The sequence below is a fragment of the Balaenoptera musculus genome, chromosome 5, assembly GCF_009873245.2.
Source record: "Balaenoptera musculus isolate JJ_BM4_2016_0621 chromosome 5, mBalMus1.pri.v3, whole genome shotgun sequence".
In the NCBI taxonomy this organism is placed as follows: Eukaryota; Metazoa; Chordata; class Mammalia; order Artiodactyla; family Balaenopteridae; genus Balaenoptera; species Balaenoptera musculus.
Window position 1 is genome coordinate 126,425,742 of NC_045789.1, and position 15,447 is coordinate 126,441,188.

The following is a 15,447-nucleotide window of genomic DNA, read 5'->3' on the forward strand; positions in this document are numbered from 1 at the left end:
TGTCTGTTCAACTCTAGCCCACATTTCAATTGTTTTCTTGTTACTGCATTATAGAGTTCATTATATATTTTAGATACAAGTCCTTTTATCAAATACTTAGCAAATATTTTCTTCCAGTTTTTCAAATGACTTTTTTTTTTTTTTAATTTTTTTATATTTATTTTTGGCTGTGTTGGGTCTTCATTTATGTGCGAGGGCTTTCTCTAGTTGTGGCAAGTGGGGGCCACTCTTCATCGCGGTGCGCGGGCCTCTCACTGTCGCGGCCTCTCTCGTTGTGGAGCACAGGCTCCAGACGCGCAGGCTCAGTAGTTGTGGCGCATGGGCCTAGTTGCTCCGCGGCATGTGGGATCTTCCCAGACCAGGGCTCGAATCCGTGTCCCCTGCATTGGCAGGCAGATTCTCAACCACTGCACCACCAGGGAAGCCCTCAAATGACTTTTAACAGTGTCTTTTGTAAAGTAGTTTTTTATTTTTGATAAAAATTGTCATTCGTTTTGCGATATTTGGTAAGGTGTTACCACAGATTTTTGGATATGTTAGTGAAAATGTTCATGAAAATTATTTCATTCAGAAAACCTTTTTGCAGTGTCAGAGTGTCATCAGCCTAGGAAATAAGAAGCCACAAAATAGAAAAGAAAGAGAAGACAAGGTTGAAAAGAGAAGTAACAGTGAAAGCAAAGAAAGCTGGGAAACAAAATTAGATGGTCCTGGTGAAAATGTCAGTGAGGATGAGGCTCAGTCAAGTAATCAACGAAAGAAAGGTTAGTTCGTTTATATCTTCATTTTGATTTTTAAGTTTTTGAAGAGAGTTCTAGTAATGAAGAATTGTATTTAATCAGTTGATTCCTGGTAGTCACCAGTTAGTAGTTTGGATTTCTTCAGGATACCATCTACAATGGTAACTGATGTTACTTTTGTAGCATTTCTGAACTATGAGACTTTCCTCTCTACATTTGACTTGTATTTTATGTAAGAATGGATTTAAATTCCATCTATAGAGGTGGGTGTAGATATATTCTTGAAAAGTTGTATGCTAACTATTGTTTTTTAAATCTGCATTGGAACGGCTCCCTTTTTTTCAGGAAATTTTGAGAAAATATTTTTCTGAGACAAATTGAGAACAATCTTGGTCAACTCTTTTTCCTCATTGCATTCCCCCATTACGTTTTGAAGGAAAAAAATATTGTCTTTACATCCCTTTCCATATTCTTTTAGGAACTTCTCATGTGTCTAGGGACAGATTATGATTTAACTGGTAAAAGCATATTCTCATTCAGTGTTCTGAGTCTCAATAAAAGTGTCTTCAGGGGTTTTTAGGCAGAAAAGTTCTTTAAACTGTCAGAAGGTCAGTAAAGTGACCTTCTGAGGCAAAGTGAACACTGGGGAGAGGGCAGGGGGTGCTATTGGAGAGGTAGGCAAGGTCCACGTTATTCAGGGCTTTGGTAACTTGGAATTGGCATTTTAAGTGCTGTGGGAAGCCATTGAAGCATTTTAATTCTTGGAGGTGATGGGGCATGGGAGGGGACATTTCATGATGAAGTAGTTGCCAGCCAACTTCTTTAATAATGGAACTAACAGCCTACCGTATACTGAGCACTTACTTGAATTTTTTTTTTTTTGATGCCTAGTATAATCCTTAGCTGCAGGGTAATCATGAGGCTCACTCGATATAGTATGCCAAGGGTAATTGCTCAGAAGTGGTGGCAGTAGGACAACCATGTGGTTGTTAAAAAAAATTTCCCCATTTCTTGAATGCTTAATCACTTACCTTTTTCATGCTCCTTTGATACGTAAGTAGTCTTTTTGACTGTCTAGAAGTCATACAGGTAACAAGACCTATCCTGCTCTAAAATTTGTCTTCCTTGTTAGTTGCTTCAATTAAAACTGATTAGCCAACACTAAAATGTGGGTGTTTGTAGTTAAAGTAATTTTATGTAATCAGGTCATGAATTGACTCTTCTTAGAGCACACATGTTTATCTTTAACACAAGTGCTTATTTATGCCCAAAAATCTCATTGATAGAATTTACAGTATAGACTTTAAGGAGTTTTTAGATTCTTTCATATTCTCTTTTCCTTATCTGTCTGTAGTTTACAGTATTAGTAGGAAATTAGTACACTAATATTCCCTTAATTACTTTGATAGTTTTTCCTTTCCCCATGAGTCTTTTTGTTTTAGTTGAAATATATAGTGGACAGAAGACTGAACATTTTGAAACCTTAACTATGGAATTCATGAATAGATAACCTTCAGAATTTCACTATACTAAATATAACAATTAATTACACTATCATTTAGTCAACAAGAAGCTTTAAATTGCTTGTATCTCTTAAGAAGTTAGGAAAATGTGTAGTAGCTATACAAAGATTTATCAAATGCAGTTAGACAGATTTTATATTTAAACTTTATTTTGAAAAAGCTCTTTCATTAGTAGTGATGCTGGATAAATTAATATTTGAGGCAGTGATATGAAACTAAAAGTGTTTTGAATCACTGGTCAAACAGTTATCAGGTATACCCTGTTCTGAAGCCTAAGTATCAAGTATTAGATGGGAGTAGTGTGTACACTTAATATTTTTTGTGGCTTATTTGTCAGAATTAAACAGAAGAGTGTGCATTTCACCTAAAAGCAAAAGAATTCCAGTGATACTCTATCACTGGCTTTTCACTTGAGTTTTAGAAACTTATTATTTGCCCAAACAAGTTTATTAAAGAGCTGGGGGAGCAGAAGAAAATCATTTTGGTACTCTACAAGTAATCCCTTTAAGGACAAATTAAGTCTTTCATTTATTTAATTAAAATTTAGAGTGCTTTCACAATTGCAAAGCTTTAATGAAAATTGTGCATTGTCATTAAATGATTTTATTTTGTTTTCTTCAAGCTAATAAGCACAAATGGGTACCACTCCACTTAGATGATGTAAGACCAGACAGTCAAGAAAGACCAGGGTCCCGGAATAGCTCAAGATGTCAACCTGAAGCAAATAAATCATCATATAACAATAGGAGAAATGACACACGAAGTAAGTAACATTCTAAGAGAAAAATGACTAATCTAGTCTTAATCTTACTATTTTAATAACCATGTATAGTATAAACTATTTGAGAGTAAGTTGCAGACATTGTGCCCCTTTAACCCTAAATACCTTCAGAGTATGTATCATAAGATCAGTAATACACTGACTATCCACAGGCAGAATTTCTCAATAATGCCCTTCACAGTTTTTTTCTCCTCTTTTCCGGGATCTAATCTGTGATCACCCATTGCTTTTAGTTGTCTCCATTAGTCTGGAATAATTCTTCTGCTTTTGTCTTTCATGACATTGATTTTTTTCTGAAGGCTATAGGACAGTAATGTGGTAGCTATACCTTACTTTGGGTTTTCTGATGTTTCCTCATGATTGGGTTTGGGTTATAAATTTTTGGCAGGAATACTGCAAAAGTTAAATGGTTTTCTTTGTAGTGTATAACTTGAAAACACATGTGGTATTGGTTTATCTTATTATTGGTGATATTAACTTTGAGCACTTGGTTAAGATGAGGTACTCCAGGTTTCTTTATTGTAAAGATACCCTTTTTCCCTTGGTAATTAACATGTAATTTGTGGAGAGAGACTTTGAGACTGTGGGAATACCCATTTTTCCATCAGACTTTTCGTATGAGCTTCAGTTTCCATTGGTGATTTTTATTCTTGCCTGATTATTACCATGATGGTTGCAAATGCTGAATAGGTAATCTTCAGAATTTCACTATACTGGTATTTGTCTTACTGCATCATTCTTTCTATATTTATTAGGTGGCATTCCACTGTAAAGAACAACTTCCTATTATCAGTGTGGACTAAAGGCTTCTTATGTTTTCAGTGGTTGAAATTGTTATCATGATTGTTCAATTTAATGCTCAAATTGTCCCAGAGTTGGCTAGTGGGAGCCTCTTCTGGGTGGTTTCTGGATCCTTCTTTAAAAAGTCAACTTTACTGAGTTAATAATTATATATATTAAAGTACACTGTAATTACTGTCAAGTCCCCTAACCACGAGTCTACTTTCTGTCAGATTTGATTTATCTTTTCAGAATTTCATATAAATTGAACTGTGTAATATAAATTATATCCTCTTGTGTTCTTTTGCTCAGCATAATGATTTTCACATTCATCAGTATTGTTCCATATATCAATAGTTTGTACCTCTTTATTGCATAATAGTTTTCTATTGAATGGATATTCTCCTTTATCCATTCATGTTGGTGGATATTTGGCTTGTTACCAGTTTTTGCCTGTTATGAGTAATGCCACCATGAACATTTGTATACAGACCTTTGTGTGGGCATATGTCTTAGATTTTCAGGTAAACATATAGGGGTGGATTGCTAGGTGGTATGGTAAACGTGTGTGTGTGTATATTTTTTTGCTGTGCCATGCAGCATGCGGGATCTTAGTTCCCCAACTAGGGATTGAACCCATGCCCCCTGCAGTGAAAGCGTGGAGTAGTAACCACTGGACTGCCAAGGAAGTCCCTGGTAAACGTATACTTTACGTAATAAGAAATTGCCAAATGTTTTTTTTTTTTTAATTAATTAATTAATTTTATTTTTGACTGCGTTGGGTCTTTGTTGCTGCACGCAGGCTTTCTTTAGTTACGGATATGGGGGCTACTCTTTGTTTTGGTCCGCGGGCTTCTCATGGCGGTGGCTTCTCTGTTGCGGAGCACGGGCTCTAGGCATGCCAGCTTCAGTTGTTGTGGTATGTGGACTCAGTAGTTCTGCCTTGCGGGCTGTATAGCGCAGGCTCAGTAGTGGTGGCGCACAGGCTTAGTTGCTCCGTGGCATGTGGGATCTTACAGGACCAGGGCTCGAACCTGTGTCCCCTGCATTGGCAGACGGATTCTTAACCACTGCGCCACCAGGGAAGTTCCACCAGTGTTTCTTTCCTTTGCTATATGTTAGGTCATATGTCTTGTGGAATTTCCCATATTTTGGATTTGGCTAAATGCTTTATCGTGATACTCCTTAACATGTTCCTTTGTCTTTTCTAAGTGTAACTGGTAATAATAACTAGAGGTTTGGTTAGGATCCAGTTTATTTTTGTTTTTATTTTTGTTTTGGTAGGAATATTTCATAGTGCGTTTGTGTCACAGCAGTAGGAGTAAAATGTCTGGGTGTCTTACTTTCAGATTGTATTGCGGTTGAGTTGGTTCAGGTGTTGTTAGCCTTATCCATCCATCATAAAGTGTCCCATCAGGGACTTCCCTGGTGGCGCAGTGGTTAAGAATCCGCCTGCCAATGCAGGGGACACGGGTTCGAGCCCTGGTCCGGGAAGATCCCGCATGCCACGGAGCAACTAAGCCTGTGCGCCACAACTACTGAGCCTGAGCTCTAGAGCCCGTGAGCCACAACTTCTGAGCCCGCGTGCCACAACTACTGAGGCCAGCGCACCTAGAGCCTGTGGTCTGCAACAAGAGAAGCCATCACAATGAGAAGCCCACGCACCACAACGAAAGTAGCCCCTGCTCGCCACAACTAGAGAAAGCCCGTGCGCAGCAACGAAGACCCAACACAGCCAAAAATAAATAAATAAATTTATTTATTTATTTATTTAAATAAATAAAGTGTCCCATCAGTTTTTCATTTAATGGTATTGCTTTCATTAAAAGTCATTCCCCAGGGCTTCCCTGGTGGCGCAGTGGTTGAGAATCCGCCTGCCAATGCAGGGGACATGGGTTCGAGCCCTGGTCCGGGAAGATCCCACATGCTGTGGAGCAGCTAAGCCCGTGCGCCACAATTACTGGGCCTGTGCTCTAGAGCCTGTGAGCCACAACTACTGAGCCCCTGTACTGCAACTGAAGCCCGTGTGCCTAGAGCCCGTGCTCCACAACAAGAGAAGCCACCGCAATGAGAAGCCCGCGCACTGCAACGAAGAGTAGCCCCTGCTCGCCACAACTAGAGAAGGCCCACGCACAGCAACAAAGACCCAACACAGCCAAAAATAAATAAATAAAATTAATTAATTAAAAAAAAAATCATTCCCCAGATACATTATTTCAGCAGGGTTTGTTCAAGTTTCAGAAAGAAGAGGACAGGAGGATATGTGGAAGCAGTTGGCTGAGCATTTGTGTTTTTTATTTGTTTGGGTTTTTTTGGCCACCCCACGCAGCTTGTGGGATCTTAGTTCCCCGACCAGGGATTGAACCCGTGCCCTTGGCAGTGAAAGTGTTGAGTCCTAACCACTGGACCGCCAGGGAATTCCCTGAGCATTTGCTTTTATAGTTTTCTACTGAAATCTTTTTGTCTGATAATTTTTAAGGCATATTGTCCTGTGAAAGCACTGTACAGTGAGTCCCTGTCTAATCACCATCTAGATTTAGTAACTCTGCTATCTTTAATTCATCCATCTGCTGAATCATTTGAAAGTACCTTGCAGATATCGTGACACTTCAGCACTGATGTCCCAAGAAAATGCAGCATCTAAGAAAATCAGCACTAATTCATTATATCATCTAAAATCTAGTCAATAGTTATATTTACTCAATTGTCCACAAAATACGACTTTAAAATTCTAAAACTTGCTACTGGTATCTAGTGAGTAGAGACCAAGGATATCGCTAAACATCCTACAGTACCCAGGACAGCCTCCACACTAAAGAGTTATCTGGCTCAAAAGGTCAGTTATGCCATGGTTGAAACACCCTGGTCTCTGGGGTATACATACCTTTACATTTATTTGATTGTTTCCAATTGTTTTTCAAAATTGAAATGTACTTGTTTTTACTCCAGCATTATACAAAAGTTCTGTCTTGGTCAACATTTGCTATTGGGAATTCCCTGGCGGTCCAGTGGTTGGGACTCTGTGCTCCCACTGCAGCGCTGCAGAGGGTACAGGTTTGATCTCGATCCTTGGTCGGGGAACTAGGATCCCTCATGCTACAAAGTACAGCCAAAAAAGAAAAAACAAAACAAAAAAAATTGATATTATGGGACCTTAAAATGTTTTTCAGACTGGGACAGATTAAAAAAATACTCTTTCATTGTCTTAATTTGCATTTCTCAAGGCCACTGAGGCTGAGCACCGTTTTTTTTATTGTCTATTTGCATTTCCTTGTTTGCCCTGCCAGTCTTTTAATGATTTTTCCTATTTGGTTGCGGTGTGTGTGTGTGTGTGTGTGTGTGTGTGTGTGTGTGTGTGTGTGTGACACAGAGAGAGAGAGAGAGGATGCACGAGGGCATAAGAGACATTTGTATGAGTTCTATATGTATTCTGGATATAACTGCTATATTGTGCTGCAGATATCTTCTCCCAGTTTTCATTTCCTTTTTTCTTTAAAAGAAATGTCTTTTACTTAAATAGAAACACCCTTTCCTTAAAAAAATTCCTATTTGTTAAAATAAGTATTATTGTGAAAATAAGTTTTTTTTTTTAGGAGTTTTATATAGTACAAAACTCAGTTGTCTTGGAACTTCTTAAATTTTTAACAGTACAGTTTTAGCAAATGATCTCGTTATCTTTTTAGTATGTTACTTTACTTATCAGAATATCTTCTTTGTATGTCAATACATAAGATGTCTTTTATGCCAGAGACATTTTGACAAATTCCTATGGAATATCTTAAGTTTGTATCTTTCTGAATAATGACTGGTTACTAATAACTAGTTACAAAGTGGGGAGGGGTGGTTACCACATTTTCATAAAGATAATCATGTTTTCATAGTTGCAAATTGGAATGTATAAAAATATTTTTATTTTAAAAAAGGTTGGAGGCGTGAAAGAGAAAAGAAAGAGGATCAAGATGAAGTTTCCAGTGTGAGAAGTGAGGGTGGTAATATCCGAGGTACCTTTAGAGGCCGAGGAAGAGGCCGAGGACGGGGAAGAGGACGGGGCAGAGGAAATCCTCGACGTAAGACTTGATTTTTTGTTTTGTTAAATTAGATGAACACTGAAAAAAGTGTGCAAGTCATCTGTTTTTCCCACTATCCCATATACTGTTTTAACTGATTTTACTTGTCTGATAATAAAGATGGTTTTGTATTTGTTTGTTACCCCTTGAGATACTTCACTTTGGATTTTTCTTTATAGTAACTATTTCTTTTTTTTTTTCAATCTGTGATCATTTTTCTTTTTCTTTATTACATCAAGTGAACTTTGATTATTCATATGGTTATCAAGAACATGGTGAAAGGACTGGTCAACCATTTCAAACAGAACTTAATACCAGTATGATGTATTACTATGATGATGGTACAGGCGTACAGGTGTATCCTGTGGAAGAAGCATTGCTTAAAGAGTATATTAAACGCCAAATGTAAGTCAATCAGACATAAACAGATGGGGCAGGAAAATCCATTGTAATATCAAACTTTAACATCATTGATAATATAACACATTTTCTAAGCTGTTTATTAGTAAAATTAGAACATTTTAAGAGTATTTTATATTTTGTTTCTAGGAAATGTTAGTAGAGCATGTATAAAGTATTTTAAAAAATTTATTTTTGGTTCATGTTGTTACTTATATAAGACTCCTGCTTTCTCTCTTGAGGTACTTCTCTGCTTAAAGGATATTAGTTAAAATGTCACGGCATAATATGAATGATTAAATATAAGAATATAAAACTACTTCATATATTTGAAATTGAACAAGTAAAATTTAGCTTATTTGCAAATAAATGTTTATATTAAAATTTGCAAATGAACATAAATGGCAAAAAATGGTGATATCTTCTGACTTTTATAACAATTGGTTTCAGAATCGTAAGTTTGTTTTTTAACTTTTAAGTTCTCTTTCTTTGTGACACATATTCAAAGGAGAGTACCTAATCTTTTTTAGTTTTAGGCTTTTTATTTTAGTTCTTGTAATAGTTGCTTTCTGAATATTGAACTTGAAGTTTAGGAGAATATTAGTTTTTTCTATTATCTTTAAGCAAAAAGTAACCCCTCTGCCTGTTAGTATTGTGTAGGATGATTTGCATATTTATATAGTGTGTTTATATAGTGGTGAGAAAAGTGTTTCCAAGTGATGTGCCTAACTAATTTACTGAAATTTGAACCTTTTTTTATCCTTATAAAGGGAAGGAAAAAGGCTATTTTTGAAAAGGCATAAGCATTTTTATTTATTTATTTTTTATTTTTTTGGCTTTGTTGGGTCTTCGTTGCTGCGCCCAAGCTTTCTCTAGTTGTGGTGAGCGGGGGCTACTCTTTGTTGCGGTGCGCGAGCTTCTCATTGCGGTGGCTTCCCTTGTTGCGGAGCACGGGCTCTAAGCGCACGGGCTTCAGTAATTGTGGCACGTGGGCTCAGTAGTTGTGGCACACGGGCTTAGTTGCTCCGCAGCATGTGGGATCTTCCCGGACCAGGGCTCGAACCTGTGTCCCCTGCATTGGCAGGCAGATTCTTAACCACCGCACCACCAGGGAAGCCCCATAAGCATTTTTAAAACATCCACCTTTATTTTAAAAAGAAAATGGACCCTAGTCCATTAATAGAAAATAATATCTTCATCAGCATCAGCCAGGCATCTTCCTGGGATGCCTTCATGGTGGATTTGATTGGCTTACAATATGAAGCAACTTGTTTATTTTATTTTTGCTTCTTTTGTTACAGTTGACACAAACACTAAAGAAAAGGGCCTTTTTATGGGCAGAAAGTGCCTGGCATGTGGCTATCAACTTCAAAACACTATTCCTGTCTTCCTTTGTAACTCTTGCTGCCAGGTCCCTTCTGAGACCTGACAGTGGACATGCAACTCCATGTCAGGATAATCGGCCTCTAATGTGCTCATGCAAGTGAGGGAGGAGCATAGCTACTTCAGTGTTGACAAAATTTCTGATCATGCAGTGTAGAATCCAGAGCTTCTAAGGTAGGACATGATAATGTCCCCTAGGACACTGAACAAAGTATCAGACATGGCATTGGGCATGACTCCTTTTTTTGTTATTATTTAGCAGCAGAGTTTTTGGCAGATACTAGAGCACCAGGTTTAGAATGGCTCTTCACTGTTACTGCTCTCTGATTAGTGGACATCTGGATTTGAGGAGTCATGCTTTTGACTTTGTGTCTTTAAGGTTTCTCAGACATAGATAGGCTTCTTCATTAGGGTTTGGATTTTCCTCTTTGAGAAGTTACTGAAAAACTTCTTGTACTTCAGGAATATTATGCTAAATATTTTGAAGTAGGAGGCTTAACTGTATTATGGATGGTTGAGTTCTTAAAATCATTTTAACTGAAAATGTATGTTAATAATTTGACATTTTTGATGTCAGGATATTAAAAATGGAAGATCTTGATTATTTCTAACTGGGGCAGTCTCTTGGCATTCAGATTTAGACATAAGTATGTTTGCAGCCCGTTAGAAGTTTTAAAAAGTGTATACTGTAGGTAATAGTGATTTATGAATTTATTTAGATACTGTGTTTCTCACAGAGTACTAGATTAAAAAGGCATCTCACTAATTATTCAGAGAAGTTTTTGTCTAAGAACACTTTTAACTTGTGTTTAAATCAGATGTCTTAATGTCTGAAAATTTCGAATTTATGCGTATGTATTACGTGCCTACTGCATTTTAGCCACTGTGAAAGGGCTTTTGAGACATAACAAAAATCAGAATGTTCATTTCTTCAAGACTTCAATTATTTTCTTCAGCGTTTAAGAAGGGTAAATGATTTACTAGTGTTACTGCGATGTCAGTTGTATTTCACTGATCTAAGGGAGCTTTGCACTTTGATAGTTGGATAAATATCAGAGTATAAAGAAGCAACTTGGGTATTTACATTTCTAAAATAAGACATTTTTCCCACCCAGTGAAAGGTAGCTCAAAGCCAGTTTTCAGTTGTAGGTGATTATTTCTTCAAAGTTAAAATTTGACCTAAGTAATTCAAGGGTATCTTGAGTTCCCCAGTCTTACTCCCAAATATATGAGCTGGTGTGCTTTCTTATCATTTGCCACCCTTCTTTGAAAACTTGCTCTGTGATTTGGAAACAGTGTAGGATTTTTAAACTGTAAGCCATCTCATTTGATGTCATGTATTTCTTTTGTATTATTCTTTTCTACATTTCCCCCTATTTATCCTCTTGTTCTGTTTTTCTAGAATCTTGTTCTCATTTTTTTTATATGCAGGCTGTAATTTAAACGTGTTTCTCAAATGCCATTATTATATGTATTCTTCATATTATCTTTATGTCTTGGAACTTGTAGTTGTTGATCATACAGTTTGTTCATTTACACTTCTCTCTATACTTTCCTAGAGAGAAGATTAGGGTGTATAAGTTGCTTCTGTATTTTTTTTGCCCATGTATATACCTCATGGTGTTGCAGATATTCTTTGTTTAACTGTATTCTGTTCACTTTTAACGTCTTTTATAGTTCTGCCTCTCGAAGGGGGGAGATGGTGAACCATTCAAATATAAAATTGTGTGCATCTGTGCCCACATATTCACTCAGTTTTTACTAAGCATTGTGCTGAATGCTAGGGTTCGGAAGTATTAAACAATGTCAGTACCCCGCCAATTTAGAAAACAAACTAATCTACTCTGTAAACTTGACAAAGAATACTTCCAATATACCATTATTTTCAGTGATGGGAAAAAGTTGGAAGGCAGTCTGTTGATGTGTTTAACTTTGTTATTTAGTGTTTAAATGAAGCAAGTTAAAATAGCTTTGAAATGAAATTTTTCACTTAATTGACTCATTAAAAAGTTAATTATTGAACTGTTTTAAAGTATGGTTAATTGTTTATACCTGGGTAAAGCTGATCTAACAAAGAAGTATGTTTTTGGGAAGATAGTATTCTAAATTTCTTTCTACCTGTGTAAGAGAAATTACTAACAGTAGGGTTTTGTTGTTATTATATTTACCCTATGTATGTTGTGTTAAATGTATATAATGTAATTAATAAATCAAAATAGTTTTATAACAATTGATATTATAAGCCATAGACATTTTAATATTCTGTTGAATAAATTGATGAAATTTATATTTACTTCTTTATTTCTTTTTTCAGTGAATATTACTTCAGTATAGAAAACTTGGAACGGGACTTCTTTCTTAGGAGAAAGATGGATGAGCAAGGTTTCTTGCCTATTTCCCTGATTGCTGGTTTCCACCGTGTTCAGGCTCTCACTACAAACCTTAATCTCATTTTAGAGGTAATTTTTCATACACAAAACAGTCTGTACTTTAGTTATGCTGTGAACCTAAAACCGCTCTAAGAAATAGAGTCTATTAAACAATTTTAAGGAAAAAAGCAAAAACAATCTGTAGTTACCTAAGGCTTAGACTGTATCTCAAGGCTTTTTTGCCATTTTATAAAACCCAAATAAATCTCTGACCCCTCAAAGGATTACTTAATGATGTTTCCACCTGTTTTTAACCTGATCCTTCTTAGATGGGTTGAACCCCAGCACAAACTTGAACATTCTTGGGTGTTCTTGGTCCTTTAGTCTTCAGGTTGCTGTAAAATAGCATGTATTAAATTATTAAATTAAAATTTAAATTAAATTAAATTTAAATTTAAATTTAAAGTTTTTCCTGTATAAAGAGGGCTAATTTAAAGTAGTCTTTCTAGTTGTGTTCTTTTTTTATGTTTTTAATAAATTTATTTTATTTCTTTATTTTTGGCTGCACTGGGTCTTTGTTGCTGTGTGCAGGCTTTCTCTAGTTGGGGCGAGCCGGGGCTACTCTTCGTTGTGGTGCATGGGCTTCCCATTGTAGTGGCTTCTCGTTGTGGAGCATGGGCTCTAGGTGTGCGGGCTTTAATAGTTGTAGCACTTGGACTCAGTAGTTGTGGCTCGCAGGCTCTAGAGCACAGGCTCAGTAGTTGTGGCACACGGGCTGAGTTGCTCTGCGGCATGTGGGATCTTCCCGGAACAGGGCTTGAACCCGTGTCCCCTGCATTGGCAGGCGGATTCTTAACCATTGTGCCACCAGGGAAGGCCGGGACAGGATATTTAAAAAAAAAAAAAAAACTTTTGCATTACCATTATGGTTAGCATTATTAATACATAGTGACTGATTTTTTTTTGTAGAGTTTATTTATTTATGTTTGGCTGCATTGGGTCTTCGCTGCTGTGCACGGGCTTCCTCTAGTTGCGGTGAGCGGGGGCTACTCTTCGTTGTGGTGCGTGGGCTTCTCATTGCGGTTGCTTCTCTTGTTGCGGAGAATGGGCTCTAGGTACGGGGGCTTTGGTAGCTGTGACACACAGACTCTAGAGTGCAGACTTAGTAGTTGTGGTGCATGGGCTTAGTTGCTTCGCGGCACGCGGGATCTTCCCAGACCAGGGCTCGAACCCGTGTCCCCTGCGCTGGCAGGTGGACTCTTAACCACTGTGCCACCAGCGAAGTCCCCACAGTGACTGATTTACAGTAAGAAATAATACTACTGTGAAACATAGAAACACGTAAGCATAGTGATTTAGAATAGCATAGGTCTGAATTCACTTAACATTCATTATGTACCTACCACTTATTACAGTGGGAAAGATGTCTTTTTTTCCCTTAAGAAGGTAAGGCTTCATTAGGCTTTGCAGTATAAACATACTGATTTAGAGCATGGACTTTAGAACCTGCATACATATCCTCCTAGCTCTGTGACTTCAGGCAGGGTCCTGAGACTTCTGTAAAGTGGAAATTGTTACAACAATACATACTTCATAGGGTTGTTATGACTATGAAATGTGTAATGGCAGAGTCTGGCATACACAGTAAGCTCTAAATAAGAATTTGCTGTTACTGTTAGTCTTCAAGGATATCCTTCTGTTGATTACTCCTTTTATCTTCGTTTCTACCAGCTTTTTCCTATATGTATTTGAATATGCTTAAGTCTTAACTGTCTTGAAAAAACTATCAAAAGAAGCAGAATATATTTTAGCTAACACCTGTATCTGCTCTGGTTGAGTGTCTACACAGCTAAACTTACTGAATCTGTTTCCTCCTCTCCCATTCGTTTTTCACCTTACCTCACTCTTTTTCTTTTTTTTGTTTTTTTTTTTTACTTTGATACATATGTATATTGTAATAATGATGGCTATTGCAGTGTTATCACTTAACATAGTTATAGTACAATATAATAGAAATAATAGAAAATAATAGGAAAAAAACCCTCAGATACCCAGAAATGTTGAGTGTATACTGTAGCTCATTGTTTAGGAGTTCAAGATAACCAAGATTTGGTTTTAGTAAAAATATGTCTAACTCTGTCTAGATCTTTTCCTTAATTTGTGTATGCTGTGAGCCTTTTAAGTTTTTGTATGAGTCTTTTAAGGCCTGAGTTACAACTTTCCCCCTTTCTGTTTTCTTTATTTTCTTCTTGAGTTTTTTTTGTTTTTTTCTTTTCAGTAGGGAATTAATTCCCTGTGATTCAATATTCAAAGGGTATATAGTGAAAAATTTCCTTCTCATCTTTCACCAACAGTGAACTAGTTAAACCTTCCTTGGTGTGGCAAGTAGTGTTACTTCTTTTTTGTGTATTCTTCCTGAGATAGTTCATGTTTTGCTACATATACTGTTATACCCCTTCCTTTTATAAAAATAGCATATATTGGAAGATCATTCAATAGCTATATATAAAGAACTTTGAATTTTTTCCTGAAAATTTTTCTTTAAATTGAGACATAACTTATACATTGTATATTAGAAGTTATAAGATTAAGAATGACTTTCCCCTATGTACATACTTGTGTTACTGCTACACAGATTAAGATAGAACATTTTCAACATCCCAGGGAGCTCCCTTGTACTCCCTCCTAGTCTGAATCACTGTTCTCCTCAAAGTAGTTGCTTTTCAGAGAGGTCCCTCATCTTGTTTTTTAAACATTTAATAATCAAAGTTATTTGAAATCTTTTATATCTGACTGTTGCTTGTTATTTCTGTAAGGCTTATCCATGTTGTTGTTGTGTGTGGCAGTTGTTTATTTTTCATTTTGCAGTAGTATTCAATTGTATGAATATAACTTTTTTCGGGTTCCTCTTATAGACATTTGGATTCTTTACAGCTTGAATATGTGACTGTTGTGAACATTATTACTGTACATATTTTTGGATGGACATATGCACTTATTTTTCTGTGAAATTGATGGGTAACAGGTTATTTGCGTGTGCGTGTGTGTTTGTGTGTGTGTGTATACAAACATATATATATATATATACGAGCTTAGCTTTTGTAAATACTGCTAAACGTTTTTCCAAAATATTGAACCAATTAAAACTACTGCTGTTCAGAGTTTGACTTGCTTCACATACCAGCGAACAGTGTTGGTGGTCTTTTTCCAAAACATTTTGAAAAACTTAAACCCATAGCAAAGTTTTAAGGTGATTTTTCTTTTTCTTTTTCTTTTTAAAATTCAGGTGTAAATAACATGATGTAAAATGCAGGGCTATTAGGTGTTCAGTTCGAGTTTTGAAAATTGTATAAGCCTGCTCCAAACAAGATATAGTTAATTACTCTAAAAACTTCCTTAGTGGCCCTT

At 36.6% G+C, this 15,447-nt stretch overlaps 1 protein-coding gene across 4 annotated transcripts in view; it reads left to right on the top strand.

The window, feature by feature from the left end:
• LARP1B (La ribonucleoprotein 1B) overlaps positions 1-15,447 on the top strand; it is a 130,077-nt gene that overhangs the window by 17,030 nt on the left and 97,600 nt on the right. For 2 of the 4 annotated variants that reach the window (XM_036852539.1, XM_036852540.1), the window contains 5 exons: positions 572-761; positions 2,883-3,023; positions 7,745-7,888; positions 8,128-8,293; positions 11,985-12,129. In XM_036852539.1, coding sequence (XP_036708434.1) covers positions 572-761; positions 2,883-3,023; positions 7,745-7,888; positions 8,128-8,293; positions 11,985-12,129 — 786 coding nt within the window. The remainder of the gene's footprint in view (positions 1-571; positions 762-2,882; positions 3,024-7,744; positions 7,889-8,127; positions 8,294-11,984; positions 12,130-15,447) is intronic. The other 2 variants (XM_036852541.1, XM_036852542.1) reach the window with 1 other exon arrangement.